General features: G+C 47.0%; 1 protein-coding gene across 8 annotated transcripts in view; it reads left to right on the top strand.

Annotated features, from left to right (window-relative positions):
• ZNF346 (zinc finger protein 346) overlaps positions 1–13,211 on the top strand; it is a 71,551-nt gene extending 58,340 nt beyond the window's left edge. For 5 of the 8 annotated variants that reach the window (XM_027606684.2, XM_027606687.2, XM_027606683.2 and 2 more), the window contains 3 exons: positions 132–365; positions 6,839–6,932; positions 9,356–13,211. In XM_027606684.2, the coding sequence (XP_027462485.1) occupies positions 132–365; positions 6,839–6,932; positions 9,356–9,443 (416 nt within the window). In that variant the 3' untranslated portion in view covers positions 9,444–13,211. The remainder of the gene's footprint in view (positions 1–131; positions 366–6,838; positions 6,933–9,355) is intronic. The other 3 variants (XM_027606680.2, XM_027606688.2, XM_027606682.2) reach the window with 3 other exon arrangements.
• Positions 13,212–20,790: the final 7,579 nt, after the last annotated feature.

Genomic DNA, 20,790 nt, shown 5'->3' with positions numbered 1-20,790 from the left:
GTGAGTCATACAGGCAGTGCCACATCTGCAAGTGTGATTAGTGACCCAGCCTTTCTTTCCATTCAGCAGACTAGAAAGCTTGGCACCTTCTGGGTCTTTTCATTGTTTCTGTTTGAACTCTCTCACCGCAGCTCTGTCGAAACGCCTTACAAACCCTTTCCTTGTGGCCTCCACCTTAGCCTTGCACCAGAATAGAGAGATGATAGACCCAGACAAGTTCTGCAGCCTCTGCCATGCGACTTTCAACGACCCTGTCATGGCTCAACAACATTATGTGGGCAAGAAACACAGGAAACAGGAAACCAAGCTCAAACTCATGGCACACTATGGGCGGCTGGCAGACCCTGCTGTCACTGACTCATCAGGTAAGAGGGCCCAGCTCACACCCAGAGCTGGATCAGGGCCTGACCACTGGAGTTCCCCCGACTACCAAAGCTATGCCTTTTCTTCCTTACATCTCCTAAAGCAGGCGTTGCAAACTCAAATGCTTGCAGAAACCAGACAGGAAATTTAAATAAGTGAAAGAGCCAAGAGGGGATTTGATCAGCTGAAGAATATATGCCTCTCCTAGGCAGCTCCAGCTAGTTACTACCATATCTTCCGTTTTTCAAAAGACTCTAGAAAGTCAGATTTCTTTAAGAATTCCCCTCATTTTTAGGGGCACCAGGCTGGCTCAGTCAGTAGACCATACGACTCTTGGTCTTGGGGTTCTGAGTTCAAGCCCCATGTTAGGTGTAGAAATTACTTAAAGATAAAATCTTAAAAAAAAAAAAAAAAAAACCCTCAGTTTTAAATGTGCTACCAAATTTTAAAAATGTTAAACCCTGTGTGAGTCAAGCCTGTCTGCAAGCCAGATTTGGGCCAAGGGCCACCAGTTTGCAACCTCTGATTTAAGCTCCCTCTCATCCACATTCCTATGTGAGGACCTCAGTAGCTTCTGTCAGATTTTAGAGTATCCTCAGGGCCCCTCATCTCTCAGCAGCTCAGGCCTGCCTATATCCTTGGGATAGTGTGAAGGACACCACTCTGACTCAGAGAACATTAGTTTTTCCCTGACTTCAAGATGCCAGTCAGCATCACAGGAGTAAGCATTCATGAAGAGTTAAGAGCCCTTCCCAGGGGCGCCTGGGTGGCCCAGTCGTTGGGCGTCTGCCTTCGGCTCGGGTCATGGTCCCAGGGTCCTGGGATCGAGCCCCGCATCGGGCTCCCTGCTCGGCGGGAAGCCTGCTTCTCCCTCTCCCGCTCCCCCTGCTTGTGTTCCCTCTCTCGCTGTGTCTCTCTCTGTCAAATACATAGATAAAATCTTTGAAAAAAAAAAAAAAAGAGCCCTTCCCAATCACAGTAACTATTTAGGGCTTATAATAAGAGTAGGGGAGGGGAAGATTGTTATTTTCTCTTTCATTCAGTCAGTAAATGTTTATTGAGCACCTACTGTGTTCCCTCATTGAGGGAACAGTCCCTGTCTCCTGGAGCCTACATGAGCATGCAGTGGGTCCTCAGGGTTTCCACCCAGGCCATGGAGATGCAGCACCAGACAGTCAACCCTTGAGGCCCCCATGGCATCCAAGTACAAACAACTTGGCCTCAGGGAACCTGTTGCTCAGAGTCATCTGTGCCTGCCACAGTCCTGGAAAGGTGAACACCCAGATGTTGTAGATGTTCCAGACCACAGATGAACAAGGGGAGAGATCATGCGTCTCTAATAACCCCCAAACCCAAAGCAGCCATAAAACACAGGTCGTCACTGAGCAGTACTGACAAGATGAGATGGGCATGAAACAGTGGCTTCAGCAGGGTGCTAAGGAGTGTTCTTCCAGTGCCACTGAAGGACCTTGCTTTATAAACCTCTTCAAAATTGGGTATTTACAGGGCGCCAGGTGGCTCAGTTGGTTAAGCGTCTGCCTTCGGCTTAGGTCATGATCCCAGGGTCCTGGGATCGAGTCCCACGTCAGAAGAGAAGGCGACTTCTCCCTCTGCCTGCCACTCCCCCTGCTTGTGTGCTCGCTCTTTCTCTCTCTCTGTCAAATAAATAAATAAAATCTTTAAAAAAGAAAAAACAGAAAATTGGATATTTACGTAGTGTTCCCACATACAAGTAGTGCCTTCCCCTTTAACAGGATCAGCCCCATATGCTGAGGAATCTGGAAACTTCAGAACCAAGCTCCTCAGAACCCTTCTTCTATGACACCCTCCTATTTTGGCCTGAGACTGATAGAGACAACATAGCATCCAGCCGGCATGACCCAGGGTTCTCTTGCAGCTGACACTTCTTTGCTTCAGCTCCTGGCCCTCCTTTATTTGGCCCTGCCCTGGTCATTTTCTCATTATCTCTGTCCACTGCTGGGACTTAGACACTGCCATATTTTAGGCTGCTTATCTTAACTTGTATCCATTCTATTATCTTAAGCCAAAGTCTCCTTCCTATATCTACTCCTCCATTTGTCTAAGACTAATTACCATACTTAATCCTAGAACTGTATCCTAGGTCCTTTCTTCTTGCTTAAGGCATCTGACTGCTTTACAGACCAGCCAAAATTTTTCATGAAAACCTAGGCAGGGGGCAGGGGTATCACACCCCCTTAGATATTAACATATATATTATAATTTAATTCCCTCAGCATTCCTAAAAATAGGTACGATTTTTTCCATTTCACAGATAAAGAAGTTGAGACTCAGAGTGACTTGCCTAAGGTCAAACAGCTGATAGGACCTGATGTTGTTAAGTGACAGTATTAGTATGTGTCTCTGGCTCTGTCTGGCTCCAAAACTTACACTCCTTCCTCCTGCCTCCAGCTCTGAGTATAATTGACAGGAGGCTTTCCAACTACAGGACATCAGTAGAGGCACTGAATGCACTCTGACCCCCTTCTCACCCACAGAGTAGGATGCTGATCTAGGATATGCAAAGCAGTGACTTGAGCTGATAGGGACTCCGCCTTAGTAAAGGTTTTAGGTTTGTTAGCAGCTTGACTTTTCCCTGCTGGCCTCTGCCAAAACTTGTTTGTTCCTTCTATCAGTCAGTCATCCTATACTTACCTGCGGCGGCTGCAGTCCAGGCTTAAGCTAGATGCTCTCACATGTAATTACCTGATTTAATCCTCACAGCAGCTCTGTTGTGCAAGTTTGATTGTCCCCATTTTACAAATGAGGTCATTAGGATCAGAAAGATGAGGTGATTTGTCCTGAGTCCCACACTAGGCAGCAGCAGGCAGAGCCAGCATTGAAACTCAGGTCAAGTTCTATATTGGGTCCAGAGAATAGTTTCCATGGGGCTCTTGTCAAAGTGTCTCCTGACAAGTATGGATCAAATGTGAGATGACCCAGAGTGTCCAGATCTCTCCCCCAAGCAGAAGTTGCAGCATCCACCAAGCAGAGCAAAGACTTGGAGTTTGCTTTGTAATTAAGGCTCATATGTCTCTTGTTTATCCAAGAATACCATAACTAAAGCCTGCATTTCAGGCAGTCAAATCCTTCCAAATGCCAGAGCATTCAACATCCCGAGGTTACCGGGATCCTCCTCTGCTTTACCCCATCACTTTCCCTTCCTACGTAGGGCCTTTCCTCCTACATAGAACAGGTCTGCTTTCTCTGCCCCATACTGATCCCTCCGGTTTCTTCAACTACTACATAAGACAGGTTTTCAGGTCTTGTTAAATTCATATATAGCCAAGAAATATTTGTTAGGTTCTTTCCTAATTTATGCCAGGCATTGTATATATGGTAGTGAACAGGACAGGTATTGCCCATGTTCTTATAGAGCTTAGAGGTTAGCAGAGAAGGTAGGCATTGAGCAAATAACTAAACAAATGGGGCACCTGGCTGGCTTAGTCAGGAGAGTGTGCAACTCTTTTTTTTTTTTTTAAGATTTTATTTATTTATTTGTCAGAGAGAGAGAACACAAGCAGGGGGAGCAGCAGGCAGAGGGAGAAGTAGGCTCCCCTCCGAGCAGGGAGCTCGATGCGGGACTCAGTCCCAGGACACTGGGATCATGACCCGAGCCAAAGGCAGACACTTAACTGACAGCCACCCAGGCATCCCGAGTGTACAGCTATTGATCTCAGGGTTGTAAGTTTGAGCCCCAAGTTGGGTATAGAGATTACTTAAAAATAAAATATTAAAGAAAAAGAAAATGGGGCACCTGGGTGGAGCAGTCGGTTAAGCGTCTGACTCTTGGTTTCGGCTAAGGTCATGATCTCAGGGTTGTGAGATCGAGCCCAGCACTGGGCTCTGCACTCGGCTTGGATTCTGCTTAAGATTCTCTCTACCCCTCCCCCCTGCTCTTGCTCTCTCTCTTTCTCTCAAATAAATAAATAAATCTTTTAAAAAGTAGGGGGGCACCTAGGTAGCTCAATTGGTTGAGCACCCAGCTCTTGATTTTGGCTCAGGTCATGATCTCAGAGTCCTGGGATCGAGCCCCACATCTGGCTCCATGGGGAATCTGCTTGGGATTCTCTCCCTCTGCCCCCCCCCTGCCCCCCCGCACATGTGTGCGCTCTCTTTCTTCAAAAAAAAAAAGGAAACAAAATGGGATAACTTAAGATGGGGGAGCAGGGATCAAGGAAGGCTTCCCAGAGCGTAAGGAGAAAATAGTGTTGGGCAAAACGATCCTGGGAAGATGAGCAAGCATCCAGTCATGGTGGTGGTGATCATGTTAAGGCTTTGGGCCTTTATCCTAAGAGCATTGGGAAGCCACTGACAGTTTAAGCATTATTAGATCATTCTGCTTACAAAGTGGAGAATGTTTTGGAACAGGGAGGAAGGGGAGTATGGAGACCCCAGCAGTGAGGATGTTGTAGTAATTCATACTGAAGAAGATGGGAGCTTGGACTAAGGTGGCAGTGGAGAAGGTAGACAGAAGTAGATGGATTCAAGAGCTATTTGGAAGTAAAACTGCCAAGATTTGGCCGTCAAATGTGGGAGGCAAGGGGCACCTGGCTGGCTCAGTCAGTAGGGCATGCAGTTCTTGATCTTGGAGTTGTGAGTTCAAGCCCCATGTTGGGTGTAAGAGATTACATAAAAATAAAATCTTTACCAAAAAAAATGTGGGAGGCGAAGGAAAGGGAATAGTCAAGAATGGTGACCAGGTTTAGTGTTAAGCTATTAGGTGGATAGCCAGGTTTCATCAGCTTAAGTTTAAGATGCCCATGAGATATCCAAGTAGACAGTTGGATATACAGCTCTAAACCTCAAAGGAAAGGTCTGGGTTAGAGATACTGCCATTTGGTAGGTCAGTAGCTGTTAAATATTGGTAGTTTCATATGTTTTAGGTGGTAATTAAAGTCAGGGGAATGAATCAGACCCCCTAGAGAGTTTAGAGAGAGAAGAGCTGAGGGTTTGAAATAAAGGCTTCTGGAAATTCTGTCCATTAATGTCTAAAAAGGACCTGAATTCTGATTGCAATAATTTTCCCCTTAAATTCTTTTAAGGGATGTGTCTTCCAGGAAATACCTGAAGATACAAAGGAAACAAATGTAGCTGGGAACATTGGCTAGTTTATTGGAGTAGAGGCGATCGTTGGTGTTCACAGTAGCTACAGCTGCCATAGGAAAAGGCTGGTTAAAAGATACGCTCCACCTCTTTACCAGACTGACACGCTGAACCCATAAGAGTAAAATAATACTAGTGATGAAAGCTCACATTTGTTGAGCACTTACTGTGTGTCAAATGCTTTTACTTAAACCATTACAATAACCTTATGAGGTTGATACTAATATTAACCTCATTTTATAGGTAAGGAACCTGAGTCTCAGAGAAGCCCCACTTTTACAAATGAGGAAACCAAATCTCAGAGAGGTTAAGTAACTGGCCTGTGGTCCTACAGGTAAGAAATGATAGAGCTGGGATTTGAGCCTAGGTGATCTCACTCCGGAGTTGTGAAACTTTAGGATGACAGATGATTGGAAAAGCGTCAGAACCAGAGGGCTCTTGAAGTTATGTGTACAGCTAATATCTGGCATGCTAGAATAAGTACAACCTTTGTGGCCAGCCAAGCCTGAGTTTGCCACTTCCTAACTCTGTGTTCTTAGACATGTGACTGTGCCTTATTTTCCTCACTTATAAAATAATGGTAATGATTTTCACAGGATCGTTATGAGGGCCAGACAAAATTATTTAGTGTGCATGGCCTATATCAGGTACTTGGTTAAATGCTGCTTTTTATTTTAAGTATTATGGTTATAAGTTATGGTGTAATTGGCTTATAGTTGAGAAAAGCTGAGGATCAGAAAGTGGAAGGGATTTAGCCAAGATCACATGAAGGCAGAGCCAGGAGTCCAGCTCCATATCTTGGCTCCTGACCCATGCTCTCCACTGGACCATGTGGACAAAGACCACTTTGTCATTGGATCAACCATGGTAGTGAGACTGGGTGTCTGTGGGCCCCAAGGTAGAAAGACAGATTAATTTTCATAGCAGGCATTCTCATTAATTACTATTATTGCAAGCCCAAGGAGAGTGACAGTTTCCCAGAGATCTCTCAGTGAAGGGCATTATTAATGAGGCCACTTAGCACAGTTAGAAGGTAGAAAAGACAGTTAGACCAAATGTCACCTCTTTGTTCTGTCCGTCTTTTATTTACTCAGCAGACAGCTACTCTGGACCAGGTTCAATGCTGGGGATGCTGCAGGGCATGAGGAGGTTCCCAATCCCAGGAAGGACACAGGCACATAGCCTCTGTCACCATGAGCAATGAGGCCCTCTGGGATTCTCATCAGGACCAACCACCTAACCTCACCCCACCATCTGACATCCTCAGAAGGGCATTTACTGTCAAAAGCAGCAGTCCCCGGGTCCCATTTTATTGGATAACTAAGCATCTTGATTTTTATGTGTGTTTCAGCTGGGAAGGGCTACCCCTGCAAGACGTGTAAGATAGTACTGAACTCCATAGAACAGTATCAAGCTCATGTCAGCGGCTTCAAACACAAGAACCAGTGAGTAATCGTCCTTTGAAATTCAAGGGTCTGCAACAAGAATTCGGGGCTTCTAAATAAAAACAAAGCCAAGTATTCCTTTGCTAAAATGGAATCCTGGCAGCCTTTTCTCAGTCAACAGAAAATCAATCAGTTAGCAGAAAGAAGTGTCTCCTCTTTAAGCTTTTCTCCCGTCAGCTTCTCTGCAGCCTTTGGACCTGCTGGGCTGAAGGTTTTAGTAGAGAAACATAGTTTCCTTGGTGGTCTCCTAAAAGTACTTAGATTTTCTACCCTTTAACAGTCTGACTAAGCAAGCTTTTTTTGGTCCCCACCACCGGCCTAAAGAATTCTTGTCATCAATTCTATGGCAAGAGCTCCCTCTACAGGTTATTACCAAATATGACCAGGTTTGTTCATTCCTTGACCAAATATTTATTGAACACCCTCTGAGTGGTGGCCAGAGACCCATGCCCTGCTCTCGTGACCTTACATTCTGATGGGAGGAGACAAACAATAAACAAGTAAACAACCAATAATTACAAATTGTGATAAGTGCTTTGAAGGAAAGAGGTAAACAGAATCAGTCATCTGTTCATATAAACCTTGAACATGACTAACATTCTTTGAGCCGCTCTTCTGTTACAGGGCATATGCCAAGCAAATTCTCTCAGGTAATCCTCACAACAGCCCTAGGAAGAAGGAATTATTACAGACAGAGGCAGCCACCATTCCAAGTGATAGTATGAGGCAGAGCCTATAATTCAAACTAAAGCTTGTCTGGCTCACAGCACACCCCTCCAAGGCTTCATGCTTATAAGGGGGTTGTGGCACCGTGCGATATGAGGAGGCTAGGGCCTGGCCAGGGGAGGGCTCATGTGGTTCTGTCCCTTCCTCTCAGAAGGGAACTGGGTAGTGTGGACAGTGTGCCATTATGTAACTTTCTGAGATGGGAATATCCCCATTTTATAGATGAGGGAACTGAGTTTCAGGCAAGCAAGTCTACTAAAATGATTTCTTTGACTTTGGTGGTAGGTTCTGTATTGCTCACAGAGCTGAATGAATTAAAGGTGGTGGAAACACAGAATATTAGAGTCAAAATGTCCTTGGTCCTCTCTGCCTGAAGTTTCCCTTCCCACATTGCAGCAGATCTTCTTATTTATTTGTATATATATCTTAAATTGGGAGGACTCTTGAGGCTTCTGTTAGATATGACCTTGACACAAGCCCCCACAATCCAGCGGGAGAGGCTCACTCCCATTTCAGCATACCCTCCTTGCAGCTTGACTGGTGGCAGTTTCAGTAGACCACCTGGAACCAGCCAGAGCCCTACCCTGGGGCTACCCCGTCTTGAAAATGCTAGCGTTTACTGTTTTCTTCCTACACTTTCAGCTATGGGACTTTGGGTGAGTCAGTAAACCTCTCTGAACCTCCACTTCCTTTTCTGTGAGATTATAGATACAATTTGTTGAACACCTAATTTAGTCTCATTTAATTCGCAATAGCAGCTCTGAATTAAAGACACACAAACCCCCCCTTTTCCAACCCAAGGAAACCTTATGTCAGGTAGGTTAAGTGACTTGCCCAAGATTGCACAGTTACTTGGAGTTAGACCCAGAATTCAAATCTTTTGATTCCAAAGTACATTCATTGTGCTCTGCCATTCCAAGTGGAGTTTGACATGAAAGTTAGAGATAATGTATGTGTAGTGCTAGTACCAAAAAGGGGAGCTATTAGAGGTAAGCTTTCATTCATTCAACAAATATTTATTGAGTACCTATTATGTGCCAGGCCCTGTTTGGGGCACTAGCGCTACAGTAGGAACCAAGACCAGTAGTGTTCCCTGATCTTTTGGATCCCTATCTAGTGGTAGAAGCAGATCCTAAACAAATCCATAAACAAATAAGACAATATCAGGTGTTGCTAGATGCTCAGAGAGTGGGATGGAGAGTGACGAGAGAGCCACTTTTGACTCAGTGTGCGAGGGAGAATGATCAGTCTGTACTATCCAGGTCATACAGGGTCATATAGGGCCCTGTAGGCAGAATAAATGGCTTGGTATAGTGGAGAGACATGGGCTGCCATCCTGAATCAACCACACTTTCAAAAAGCTTACACGGGGAGGGGGGGATTTTTTAGAATAATGAGAAACAACAATAAAAAGCTTACTGGGGGCAGGTGACTTAAACTTTTCTGAACTTTAGTTTCCTCATATATAAAATGGGGGTACTATCTCCTTCCCCTTGTAGAATTGCCATGAGGATGAAATAGGATGCTGGAAGCAAAGCATTGTGCATAGCATGCAGTGGCCCTCAGTAAAGGAGAGCTGCCCTCCTTATTACTCCAGGGCCCTGGAAGAGCTGTACTATCCTTAGAATAAACTACCTGGAGCACCATCACAACCGCCACAAACTAACCCTGTGCATTTATTCCTTCTCAAATTACAGGTCACCAAAAACAATGGCATCACCCCTGGGCCAGATTCCAGTGCAAAGGCAGCCGATTCAGAAAGACTCAGCCACCTTGGAAGACTAGAGATATTTCTGTCTGGCATCCCAGGGTGAACCAGCCATGAGCCAGCTTCCCATGACCATGGTCAGCCCTTGGCTCCCTCTTCCTCGTTTCTTATACCTGGAGAACACATAGGCCTAAGGCAGGAGTGGGCCACAGGTAGCCTCTGATTGGTCCAAGGAAATTCACCCCTGCTTTTCCCCTTTGGAATGGGCCCTGTAGGTCGGGACAAGGGAAGGGGGTGAATCCTGAGAGGACCTGGGGCCTCGCGGGGTAGCAGTTTGGAGGATGGCCTTTCCCCTTCCCCAGCCTCTTTGGGCCATATGTCATGAGCCCCAGGCCTGTCTTTCCTCTGCAGGTCAGTTCTGAACCAGTGTCTGCAGCTAAAGAACCGAGCTCTCCCTGGGCTCTAGGCAGCTCCAGTGAAACCTGGAGCTTTCACACCGGACCTTGGCCTAGGTGGGAAAGGGTAGATGGAACTGGCTGCTCCACGGAAGCTTGGAGCTAATATGACACTCCCCTTTTCCTCAAAAAGTACAGGCTTTCCTGAGCCTGCGACCAGACGCTGGCCAGTTAGACAGCTTTCTGCCCACTGCGAGGTTTCCTCCTGGAGCAATGACACAGTCCCGGCAGAGCAGTGCTGTCCTTCCTGCCCCTGCTCCACGGTTCCTGAATGGTGCTAAGGATCTGCAGCAGCTGGGGAAAAGCTAGAGCTGGAGGAGGCCTCAGTACCCTATGGCATCATGGAAAGCTCCAAGGGGGGCCTTTCCCCTCCTCTGTCAGAGAGGTGCTCTGACCCAGGGGCATGTGGGCAAGTCCCCATATGCAAATTCCTCTGATGGTTCTGTGCCATTAAAGGCAAACCACCTCATGCCAGCCAGCTCTGAGGTTCATCGCTGCTCCTTGGCCCTCTAGCCCTCTCCTTCTCCTTATGCAGCAGACCACCTGCCCAGGTTGCTGTGGTGCTAGCCCTCTCCCATCATCCACCAGGAGACTCCTGGGTACCAGGGAATAGGATATGACCCCCAGGGAAAGAAAAGAGAGCTGGTACAGGTTTCTGCAATGAGGAAAAAGATGTTTCCCAGGCCCCAAGCTTCGATTTCTCCAACTCTGCTGTGTTTTATAGCTGAGGACTTCAATGGGAGTGGATTTTTCCTTGTAGCTTTCAAGCAGGAATTCCAAGGAGTGTCACCATCATAGGCCCCTCTTCATTGAGTCAGAGAAGCTCCTAGCTGCTCTCATGGCCTTGTCCCCCGATTGCCTGTCCCTTTGCCTGTGAAACGCCTTGCTGTATTGTGTATGGGTGTGTGTGCGTGCGCATATGCTCTGTCTCTTGGTCACTGAAGCATCTAAATAAAGAATTTCTCCCATGAGCCAGACTGCAACTTAACAGACCTGGGATTTGGTGCCAGATTGCCGTTGGATCTAATATGTGTGTCTTGACCGCTTACCCTCGCCCCTCTCAGACTCCCAGAGCTCCAAATACTGATCTTAAGAGGTGGGACAGAGATAAACATCTAAATTGCTTGGCAACCTTGTTGAAGCCTTCCCAGGCGCCCTAAACTTAATACTACTTCCCCCTGTCACTGAGGGCTTTATGGAGGTCTTTAGGGGGGTTAAGCTGAGAATCTACTTTGTTTGAGAGGATCATTCTGGCTGTTCGGTGGAGAAGAGATGCAGGGGAGCAGGGCAGGAGACAGACGGGGAAGCCAAAATGGAGGCTGTGTCCAATACGGCTCTCTCCAGGCTAATCCCTTCAGGGCTGAGACCTAGCCTCTTTCATCTCTACTTCTCTAATGTGGAGTGGTGTGTCATGAAGTGTTTGTTGAATGAATGAATGAGGGTGTATAAGGAAAGATGGCCTTTCCCAACACAGCTCTTACTAGCACTAGGTTTGTTCCATCAACTTATAGGCCTAGAGATTCTTGCAGGAAGCTTTTCTATGACCCAGAAATGAGCTACGGAAGGAGTGAGTGTGATGGCCTCAGGAGCCCTTTGTCCAATGTTTGTCTCAGACAGCCAGATCTGAGGAGGGTACCCAGGCAGCCTCAGCCCCCATTCTTCACTCAGCAAACTGTTCTTGGCACCTGCTGTTGACAAGCTGGGAAGGGCCCTATGCAGCCCCCATGGTGGATTCTCAGCTCTCAGCATTCAAAGCCCAGGACTGTCCCAGCAGTTTCCCTGGAGTCCTTACCTTATCCAGAGTGTCAGAATCAGCCTCATCTATCAGGCAAGGGAATGAAGGGCCGAAGGGTGGGTGGGCTGTCAGATCATGAGCCCTTGGCCCATAAGACCTCTTAGTCTGGATTCAGGAGTCTCTGCTAGCCGTGTGCCCAGCCCTGTTGGCAAGAGGGCACAGGGATGAACATTTTCTTGCCATTGGGGAGCTCACACACTATAAAGATCATTATGGCGATGGTCAGAGGATCATAAAGGGTGCAATGAGAATGCCCAGATGCGGGCACTAACTCACCTAAGGGTATGAAAAAGCTGGAGAAGTTGGGAAACTTGCATTTGATCTACATAACAGCCTTTTGAGCTAGGTAATGATATTCCACTTTATAGAAAGGTATAGTATCTTGCCCAAGGTCCTGCCACTAAGAAGCAACAAAATGGAGAGTGGAATCCAGTTCTCTAGATTGCTAGTCTGGAACCCTTTTCAAACAAGGACCAGAATCCTTCCCACAGGACCCCTGGGCCTGTGCCACCCACCTTCTGGCAGGGCTATGGTCTCACAGAGCAAGCAACCATAAAATAGATTGGACAAGGCTCAGTGGTTATTTTATATTCCAAGCCCCCGCATACTTCTCATAATTTTACCCAAGACTTCCAGTGTATTAGACTCTAGTTATTACTGTAATAAACTGAAATCAAAATGATTAGCTAAAAAGGAAAATTTATTGATTCACCAAATGAAAAATTTCAGTACAGGGATGGCTAGATCCAGGTTCTGACACACTGTCTTCAGGAAGAATTTAATCTCACTCTGCTTTCCTCTATGTGGCCTCTTTCTCAGGCAGACTCTCCAGAAGGTAGCAAGATGGCCAGTGGCAGCTCCAGGCTTGTATCCTGATAGATAGGCAACTACAGTACAGAAAAAACATCTTTTCTTACTAGTTCCAAGAAAAAATTCTGGATTGATTCATTAGCCAACTTGGCCCTGTTCCGATTCCTAAACCAGTCACTGCAACTAGGGGAAATGGTGCCCTGATTTGGGGCCTGGGAAAGAATGAGCTCCACCTAAAACACATTGACTGGAAGAGAAAAGAAGAAAGTGTGGGGCTCCTTCCAGACTAAGGGAGAAGAGTGGTTGGGGGTGGGCAAAAATAACTGCTTTAAGCCATACCCAGAAATTGTCTTTATTTGAAATACCACTTTTTCCCTAGCTTTCTGAGCTACATTTTGTAATGTGCTCTAATTTTTTAAGTACAATTTGATAATGCTTACATATGTGTGCACATCTGGGCAGTCACCCTCCAGACCAAGATACAGAACACTGCCAGCTCCCCCGAAGTTTCCCTTGTTCCCCTTCCTAGTTATTATCTCCCAGAAGTAAACACTGTATTGACCTCTATCACCATAGATTAGTTTTGCTTGCTCTTGAATTTTATAAAAATGGAATCACATCCTCTTTTGCTTAATATTATGTCTGTGAGATTCATCCATGTTTTTGTGTGTGTGAGAAGTTCATTTTTTTCATGCTGTGTAGTCGTAGTCCATTATATGAATACACCACAGTTTAGCCATTCTGTTGATGGACGATTGGGTTATTTCCATTTTGAACTATTATAAATAAAGCTCTTATGAAAAATTTTGTATGTGTCATTTGGTGTACATGCACACACATAAACCCAGGAATAGAATTGCTGCATGATAGGATAGGTGTGTGCTTAGCTCGTCTAGATACTACCATATGGTTTTCCACTGTGGTTCTACCAACTTAACAACTTGATAGCACTTGGTATTGTCAGTCTTTCTAATATTGGACATTGTTGTGGCACATGACTTCACATCAGGGCCCCTCTTACTCTGAGCATCCCTGGGATCAGATTTGAATTTCCCTAGCCTGGAATGGTCTCTCATGTCAGTGCCCAGGACCCACAATACCCAATCCAACAGGCAAACATCAGAGGGAGCTCATGCCCGTGACTCTGGTGGCTAAGAAAGGTCTCATGGAGGGAGAGGTGTCAGCCCTGAAGAGGCGGTCTAGTGTAGCAGCAAAAACTCAAGCTGGAGTCAGGCAGCCGGGGTTCAGGGGTTCATATCATAGCTCTTCAGGGCTGTGTGATCTTGGCAAACTGCCCTGTACCTACTCCTGAAACATTACTATCTACCTTAGAGGGTTGTTTGGGGAATTAAAAGAATAGATGCATATGAAACAATTACAGTACCTGACATGTGATAGATACTATGTAAATGAGGACTATGTAAATGTTCCTTATATTATTGGCCTGAAGTAAGCCCTGGGTCTCCCTGGGGATGTGAGGCCAGAAGGAGATGGCATCTGGCACAGAGTCCTGTATTAAGTGTCAATGATTTATGAAATGCCAGAAACCTAATTCAATCTGATTGGGGGGTGGGGGGGACATGCTGGCCAGAGGTCGCTCTTCCCAGGGCTCCAGCCAGAAGTCACCTTTCACTGCTAAGGACCCTCAGCTTAGCCCAGGCATCTCAGGGGCACCTCAGGTTCCGCAGCCAATGACATCTGAGGAGAACACAATGGAATCATGCATGTAAAGCTCTTAACCCAGAGCTGGATGAAAAGCAAGTTGGGAAAGGGGCGCCTGGGTGGCTCAGTTGGTTAAGCGACTGCCTTCAGCTCAGGTCATGGTCCTGGAGTCCCGGGATCGAGTCCTGCATTGGGCTCCCTGCTCAGCAGTGAGTCTGCTTCTCCCTCGGACCCTCCCCCCTCTCATGCTCTCTCTATCTCATTCTCTCTCTCAAATAAATAAATAAAATCTTAAAAAAAAAAAAAAAAGAAAAGCAAGTTGGGATGTAATAACCACTCAGTGCAGACCCGCAGCTATGTATGTGGCCATATAGCAGCCATGAAGCATGTCATGGAGGACACTGGTCTGGGATTCAGTGTCCCTGGGTGTTGGTCTGAGCCCTGCCACCAACTTCATGTGACCTGAAGCCTTGCTATCTTCTGTCAGGTCGAAGTTGTAAGAAGTCACAGTTTGAGCCTGAGTCCTGAAGAGGTGGTGATGGTTGGGCAGTTAGGGGTTCTCCCAAGGAGGTAACAAAGAAAGCCCTTCCCTCACAGCAGCCCCTACCAGATGAGCTGTTCCCATCCCTAACCAGATCTTCCTTCTGTTCAGCTGTGTCAAATAGAGCAGGAAAAAACAATTTCTCCCTCTGGCCGTCTCTCCACCTAAAAACCTCACCTACTCTGCCCTGTGCCAAGCCCACGTTACAGAGAGGGCAGGCATGTCCCTGTTCTGGCACTCCGAGGCTCGCTGTCCACAAATCCTGCTTCATCTGTCCAGGGCCTCCAAAACTCAGAAGAAACCTAGGACGGTTCTGTCAATGCGTCAACGATACAGCGCAATGACCCTGGTGGCCACTAGGGGGATAACTTGCCTTTTTTTTTTTTTTTTTTTTTTTTTTTTGGCTGGACAAAGCAGATCAGTCCCAGGGCCTATTTGAAGACTGAAGAGAATAAGATGACTTTTCCTGAGCCCCTGTATTTGATATTTCATTTAGCCCTCAAGAACTTGAAAAGGCTCGATTTTACAGTGGAAACTCAGAGGCAAAATCTTGGAGAGTTTACACAACCAAGAAGTAGACATGGAGGGATCTGACTGCCATGTTTCCAAGTTGTTGTTAGCACACATGCTATTTCTACTTCCAAACGCCCCCTTGCCCTTCCCTTAGGACACTTCCTTCCAGAGGACACTGTTTGAAGGCTGTAATTTAGTCACCTGCCTGGGAGAATACCTGATGGCCGCCCTACTCATTAGCTTTTCTTATACTCTTTTCCCTTGGGTAATATCTCTCTTCCATTCTTCCACCTGTAGTCCTGTAGTTCTGAGAGACTGACCCCACTCCCTGGCAATCAGAATAAGTCTGGGGCTGTTAGTAGCCATCTTTGCCAACACATAAAGACCATCTGCATGAAAATTAAATCATCACAGAGGAAAACAGCTGAGAGTTGAGAAGTGACTGATTTCTGATGAGCACCTGGATCCAATCAAGCCTGAAACCAATACTCTCAGGACTTTTTAGTTATAAGTCAATACTCTTTATCCCTGAAGGCAATTTAAGGTGGGTTTCTATCACGACCAGGAGTACTGTCTAATACAAGTTCCAGCTTCCCTATCAACCCAGCAATCCTAAGAGGATCATCAACCCCCAAGGCTGAGTTGGCTGTCCTTCTGTGCTCTCTGATGATGCCCTGTGCCCCCTCTAGCATTGCCCTTAATATACTATGTCAATTCCCTGTCTCCTCCTTTAAGACTAGAAACTCTTTGAGGACAGTAACTGGATCTTATCATAGTGGGTCTCTGGTGCCCAGCAGAGGACGGTGATTGCTTTAATAACTGCTTAGCGATTGAGTCAATTCATGGATAAGCTAAAAGTCGGTATGGGCTGGTAGGGACTATTTTTTTTTAAGATTTTATTTATTTGACAGAGAGAGAGACAGTGAGAGAGGGAACACAAGCAGGGGGATTGGGAGAGGGAGAGGCAGGCTTCCCGCTGAGCAGGGAGCCCGATGCAGGGCTCAATGCGGGGCCCGATCCCAGGACCCTGGGATCACAACCCGAGCCAAAGGCAGACGCTTAACGACTGAGCCACCCAGGCGCCCCGGGCTGGTAGGGACTATTGCTAGGATTTCACAGAAAGACTTCTTGAAGGAGCTGAGCTTCTGGTGGTTATCAAAGTCAAAGGACCCAGGTTGGGAGGAGAGTAAGTGCAAGGACCTAGAAGAGAGGGGCTGTGGAGTACAGTTGATTGTTTCGGTAATGGCCTCTCATGAGGCCATTTGCCTCCCTGCATCTGTGTGCTTTTTGTGACGTGGCTTTGTCACTCAGGCCACCGAGATGGGGAACCTGAGCTGGCCTCGAGACTTGCTCTGATTGGAGGATGCAGTGAGGTGACACTGTGCAACTTCCAAGGCTAGAACGTAAACCTTGCAGCTTCCACTCCTGCCACTATAAAAGGAATCCTGGGCTAGATCAAGTGGACATGGGAGCCCATGTGGAGAGAGGCCAGCAGCCAGCTCCAGGCATGTAAAGGAGGCTATCCTAGACCATCCAGCACAGCACATTCTGCATAAGCAACCTCAGAAGAGACCAGCAGGAGAACTGCCAAGCTGAGCCCACCTAATCCACAGAATTGTTTTATTTATTTATTTTTTAGATTTTATTTATTTATTTGACAGAGAGAGACACAGCAAGAGAGGGAACACAAGCAGGGGGAGAGGGAGAGGGAGAAGCAGGCTTCCCACCGAGCCGGCAGCCCGATGTGGGGCTCGATCCCAGGACCCTGGGATCATGACCTGAGCTGAAGGCAGACGCCTAACCGCTGAGCCACCCAGGCGCCCCAACACAGAATTGTTTTAAATCACCATGTGCAGGAATGGTTTATTGTGCAGAAAGACTTCCAGAATCACCAAGTATAGTAACCATACCTTGTTGGGGCCTCCTGGTATTTATTTACCTTTCTTCTTCTTTGAGGAACCCCACGCTCAGCTGATGTGATCTGGGTGGAGATAACCTCCACCCTCCTGGCTTCTGCTAGAACAGTTGGGAAGGAGTTGCTAAATGGGAAGGTTTTGAGCCCAGAGCCGTTGGTAGCCTTCTTTGTCATCTCTTGGGGAGCACCTGCCAGAGAATGGAACCATAGGGAAGAAAGCAAAAGAGAGAATGAGTCTTGGTCAGGCTGTTCCTGAAGGCTGATCCACCCCTGGACTTTAAAATTACATAAGCCAATACATTCACTATTTTGCTTAAGCCCTTTTGAGTTGGGATATCTGTTCACTTGCACCTGAATGAAAATATTGAGAGTCGGGAAGTCTGATGGAAGCTGAGCAGTGTGTGTCTGAGGGCTGTTAGGGTAAAGACAGAGGTCCCTAGAGAGTGTGGGAAGAGGAATTTATTTTTCCTCAGCCCCTACTATATGCCAGAACCCTGGAATGAGACACAATTTCATGTCCTAGAAGCCCTCATTCAATTGTGATAAAATACTAAAAGGAAAATGCCAGTGTAGCCAGAGCTTATAATAGGAGGACTGAGCCTAGGCGTGGGGTGGCAGGGGGAGGCAGAGCAGGGAAGGTCTCTCTGAGGAAGTGACATGCAAGCTGAGACTTGAAGGGTGAATAGGAATTAGCCCGTGGGTAAGCAGGAAGAGGTGGGGAGAGGATGTTCCAGGTAGAGGGAAAAGCATGTGCCAAGGTCCTGAGGCAAGATGATGCTTATCACCTTGAAACAGGGAAAGTCTGTCACCAGATAAGGAAAGAGACTGGCAGGACCCAGGTCCCTCAGGGTGTATCAAGATTTTCAGCTGAAAGCGAAAGAAACAAACTCCAGCTAGTTTAAGTTCAGCCACCCAGGCGTCCCTGAGCCACCCAGGCATCCCCAAATGTTTGTTATTTAAAGCCATTAAGTTTGGGGGTAATTTGTTACGTAGCAGTAGGTAACTAATACAGGTCTTTATTCTAAAAGCAGCAGGAAGGGGCGCCTGGGTGGCTCAGTTGTTAAGCGTCTGCCTTCGGCTCAGGTCATGATCCCAGGGTCCTGGGATTGAGTCCCGCATCGGGCTCCCTGCTCAGTGGGGAGCCTTCTTCTCCCTCTGCCTGCCACCCCCCCTGCTTGTGCTCTGCCTCTCTCTCAAATAAATGAATAAAATCTTTAAAAATAAAAAATAAAAGCAACAGGAAGCTGTTGAAAGGTTTTAAAGAAATAGGGCAATGACATGATGAATTCACTGACATGTAAACAGGTGAATACTATGGCCTGAGAGCCAACAGAGGATAGTGGAGACACGAAGGAGGAGTCATTTCTACTGGGAGGACCTTTATTAGGGGCCTTTTATTTATAAAGAGTTAAAAAAAAAAGACAAATTAGCTTAAGAAAAAAATTTGGCTCACATTAATGAAATGTTCAAAGTAGTAATTTCTGCCTTGAGGCATGGCTGAATCCAGGCAGGCTTGGTCTCCTGGCCCTCTTGTTTCCTGTGTTGGCCTCATTCATAAGCAGGCTCTCTCAAGCAGTGCTAGGCTTCCATATTCATGCCTCAGTAACCTCTGAGAGTGTTAGTTTCCCATTAGTTCTAATGAAAGACCCAGACTGGCTCTCATTAGCCCTGCTTGGGTCACATGCTCATCCCTGACCCAATAATAATAGCCTGGGGGATGGAATATTCTCATCAGCCAAGTCCTGGGGCACATGCCCACCACAGCAACCAGGGAGAAGTTGGCTCCCCCCAAATCCCACTGGGCTGGGAGTAGGGGAAGGCCAGAACCTCAAAGAAAATGGAAGAGCTGTTTTCAGAGAGAGGAAACGTGTTCAGATGTCCAGTTCAAGGTGGTCAGGAAGGTTCTCAGAGAAGAGGGAACACTTAAGAGGAGTCCAGAAAGCTGAATGGCAGTCGTCTGGTGTGATGGCTGGAGGGAAGGGAAGAGGAGAGGCAGGACCAAGGAAGGACACACCCAGCAGTAAGAACAGCAAGTATAAAGGCACTAAGGCACGTTCAGGAGGGCTCGCTGGGAGCTTGGGGCAGCGGGCACACAGAGCAGCGGGGACGTGGGGCAGGACAGCGCGGCAGAGACCAGTCTCCAAGGGCCCCCAGTGCCAGGCTGAGGAGCTGGGCATGCCAGCGGGAGGGAGGGAGGGAGGGAAAGGGTAGTTAAAGCTGAGGAGTGAGTTGGTTAAATCTGTGTTTTATTTTTATTTTATTTATTTATTTATTTTAATATTTTATATATTTATTTGAGAGAGAGAGAGAGAGAGAGACAGGTAGCGAGAGAGAGCATGAGTAGGGAGGAGAGGGAGAAGCAGGCTCTCTGCTGATCAGGGAGCCCGAGGTGGGACTCGATCGCAGGACCCCGGGATCACGACCTGCGCCAAAGGCAGACACTTCACCGACTGCGCCACCCAGGTGCCCCTAAATCGGTGTTTTAAGGAAGTCATTTTGGTGGGGCCCCTGGCTGGCTCAGTCAGTGGAGCATGCAAATCTTGATCTCGGAGGAGTCTTGAGTTTGAGTCCCACATTGGGGGTAGAGTTTACTTAAAAAATAATAATAATGAAGAAGTCCTTTTGGCACTGAAGATTGATGATACAGAGCCTGTATCATCAGAGAAGGTTGATGATACAGAGCCTGCCTGATGTTCAGTCACCCCTTCTTTCTAGCAGACCTTCCTGACCTCTGTTGCAGTTAGGGGTGGCAATGTATTACAGTCTCACCAAAGAGATAAAATCAGAAGTAGTTGAATAGAGATTCGACTCTTTGTGGCTTCTTTCTTCCTCCTGCCTGAGCACAAGTGTGATGGCAGGAGCTGAAGCCACCATCTTGCAACCAGTAGGGGAAAGTGTAGAGAACTAAAGGGACCTCAACCCTCATTTCAGACCCACCTTCACCCATGTCCAGACTTGGGAGACCTGGGACTAATGAGGGACGAATTAACCTGTTTTGTTAAAGCCCTTGCCATTTAGGTTTTCTGTTTTTTTGTGCCCAGACAAAATCCTATATGGTCCAGGTGGGCATGAGGCAAGGTAGGGACGGGTGAGGGCCCCTCTGAGGCTTCTTTCCTGATGCAGACTACCAGCCCTATAACCTTTCCTGCCCAGCTTCTGCCACCTCACAGCTGTCCTGGCCCCCTCTCTCCTCCAAAAATATATGCATGCCAAGCCCCAGTAGGTGTGAGGTTTGTAGGCCCAAGTCTAGAGAGAGCTGAGTCTGGCAAACCCTGAAAGTCTCCCAAGACATGGGTCCACAGCGTCTGGGACCAGCAGACAAGAGGGCCAAGGGTGCTGCTGAGACTCTGGGAAGCACCAGGACTCTCCCAAAGAGAACCTTGGATTCCTCCTAGCCCATCCCCCTCTGTCTGGCTTCGTCTTATCCCAGGCTGCCAACATCAGCACCAGGCTCCCTGCCTCCACCATGATGCCCTGGCAGCCGGCAATTCATAGTTTTGTTTTCCCCAGGTAGAAATTGGACTTAAAGGTGCCCAGTGGGTGGGGAATGAGGAGATATAAGGGTTGGGACAGGGGTGACCCTAACAGTCCTCCCTCTTGGTCACAAAAGTGTGTTACTCTTAAAGAGGGCACGTTCTGCGTGGAGCACTGGGTGTTATGCACGAACAATGAATCATGGAACACTACATCAAGAATTAATGATGTAATGTATGGTGATTAACATAACAATAAA

The sequence above is a fragment of the Zalophus californianus genome, chromosome 5 (genome assembly GCF_009762305.2).
Source record: "Zalophus californianus isolate mZalCal1 chromosome 5, mZalCal1.pri.v2, whole genome shotgun sequence".
NCBI lineage: Eukaryota > Metazoa > Chordata > Mammalia > Carnivora > Otariidae > Zalophus > Zalophus californianus.
The sequence above is the reverse complement of the archived record's forward strand: the minus strand, read 5'-3'. Positions and strand labels throughout refer to the sequence as shown.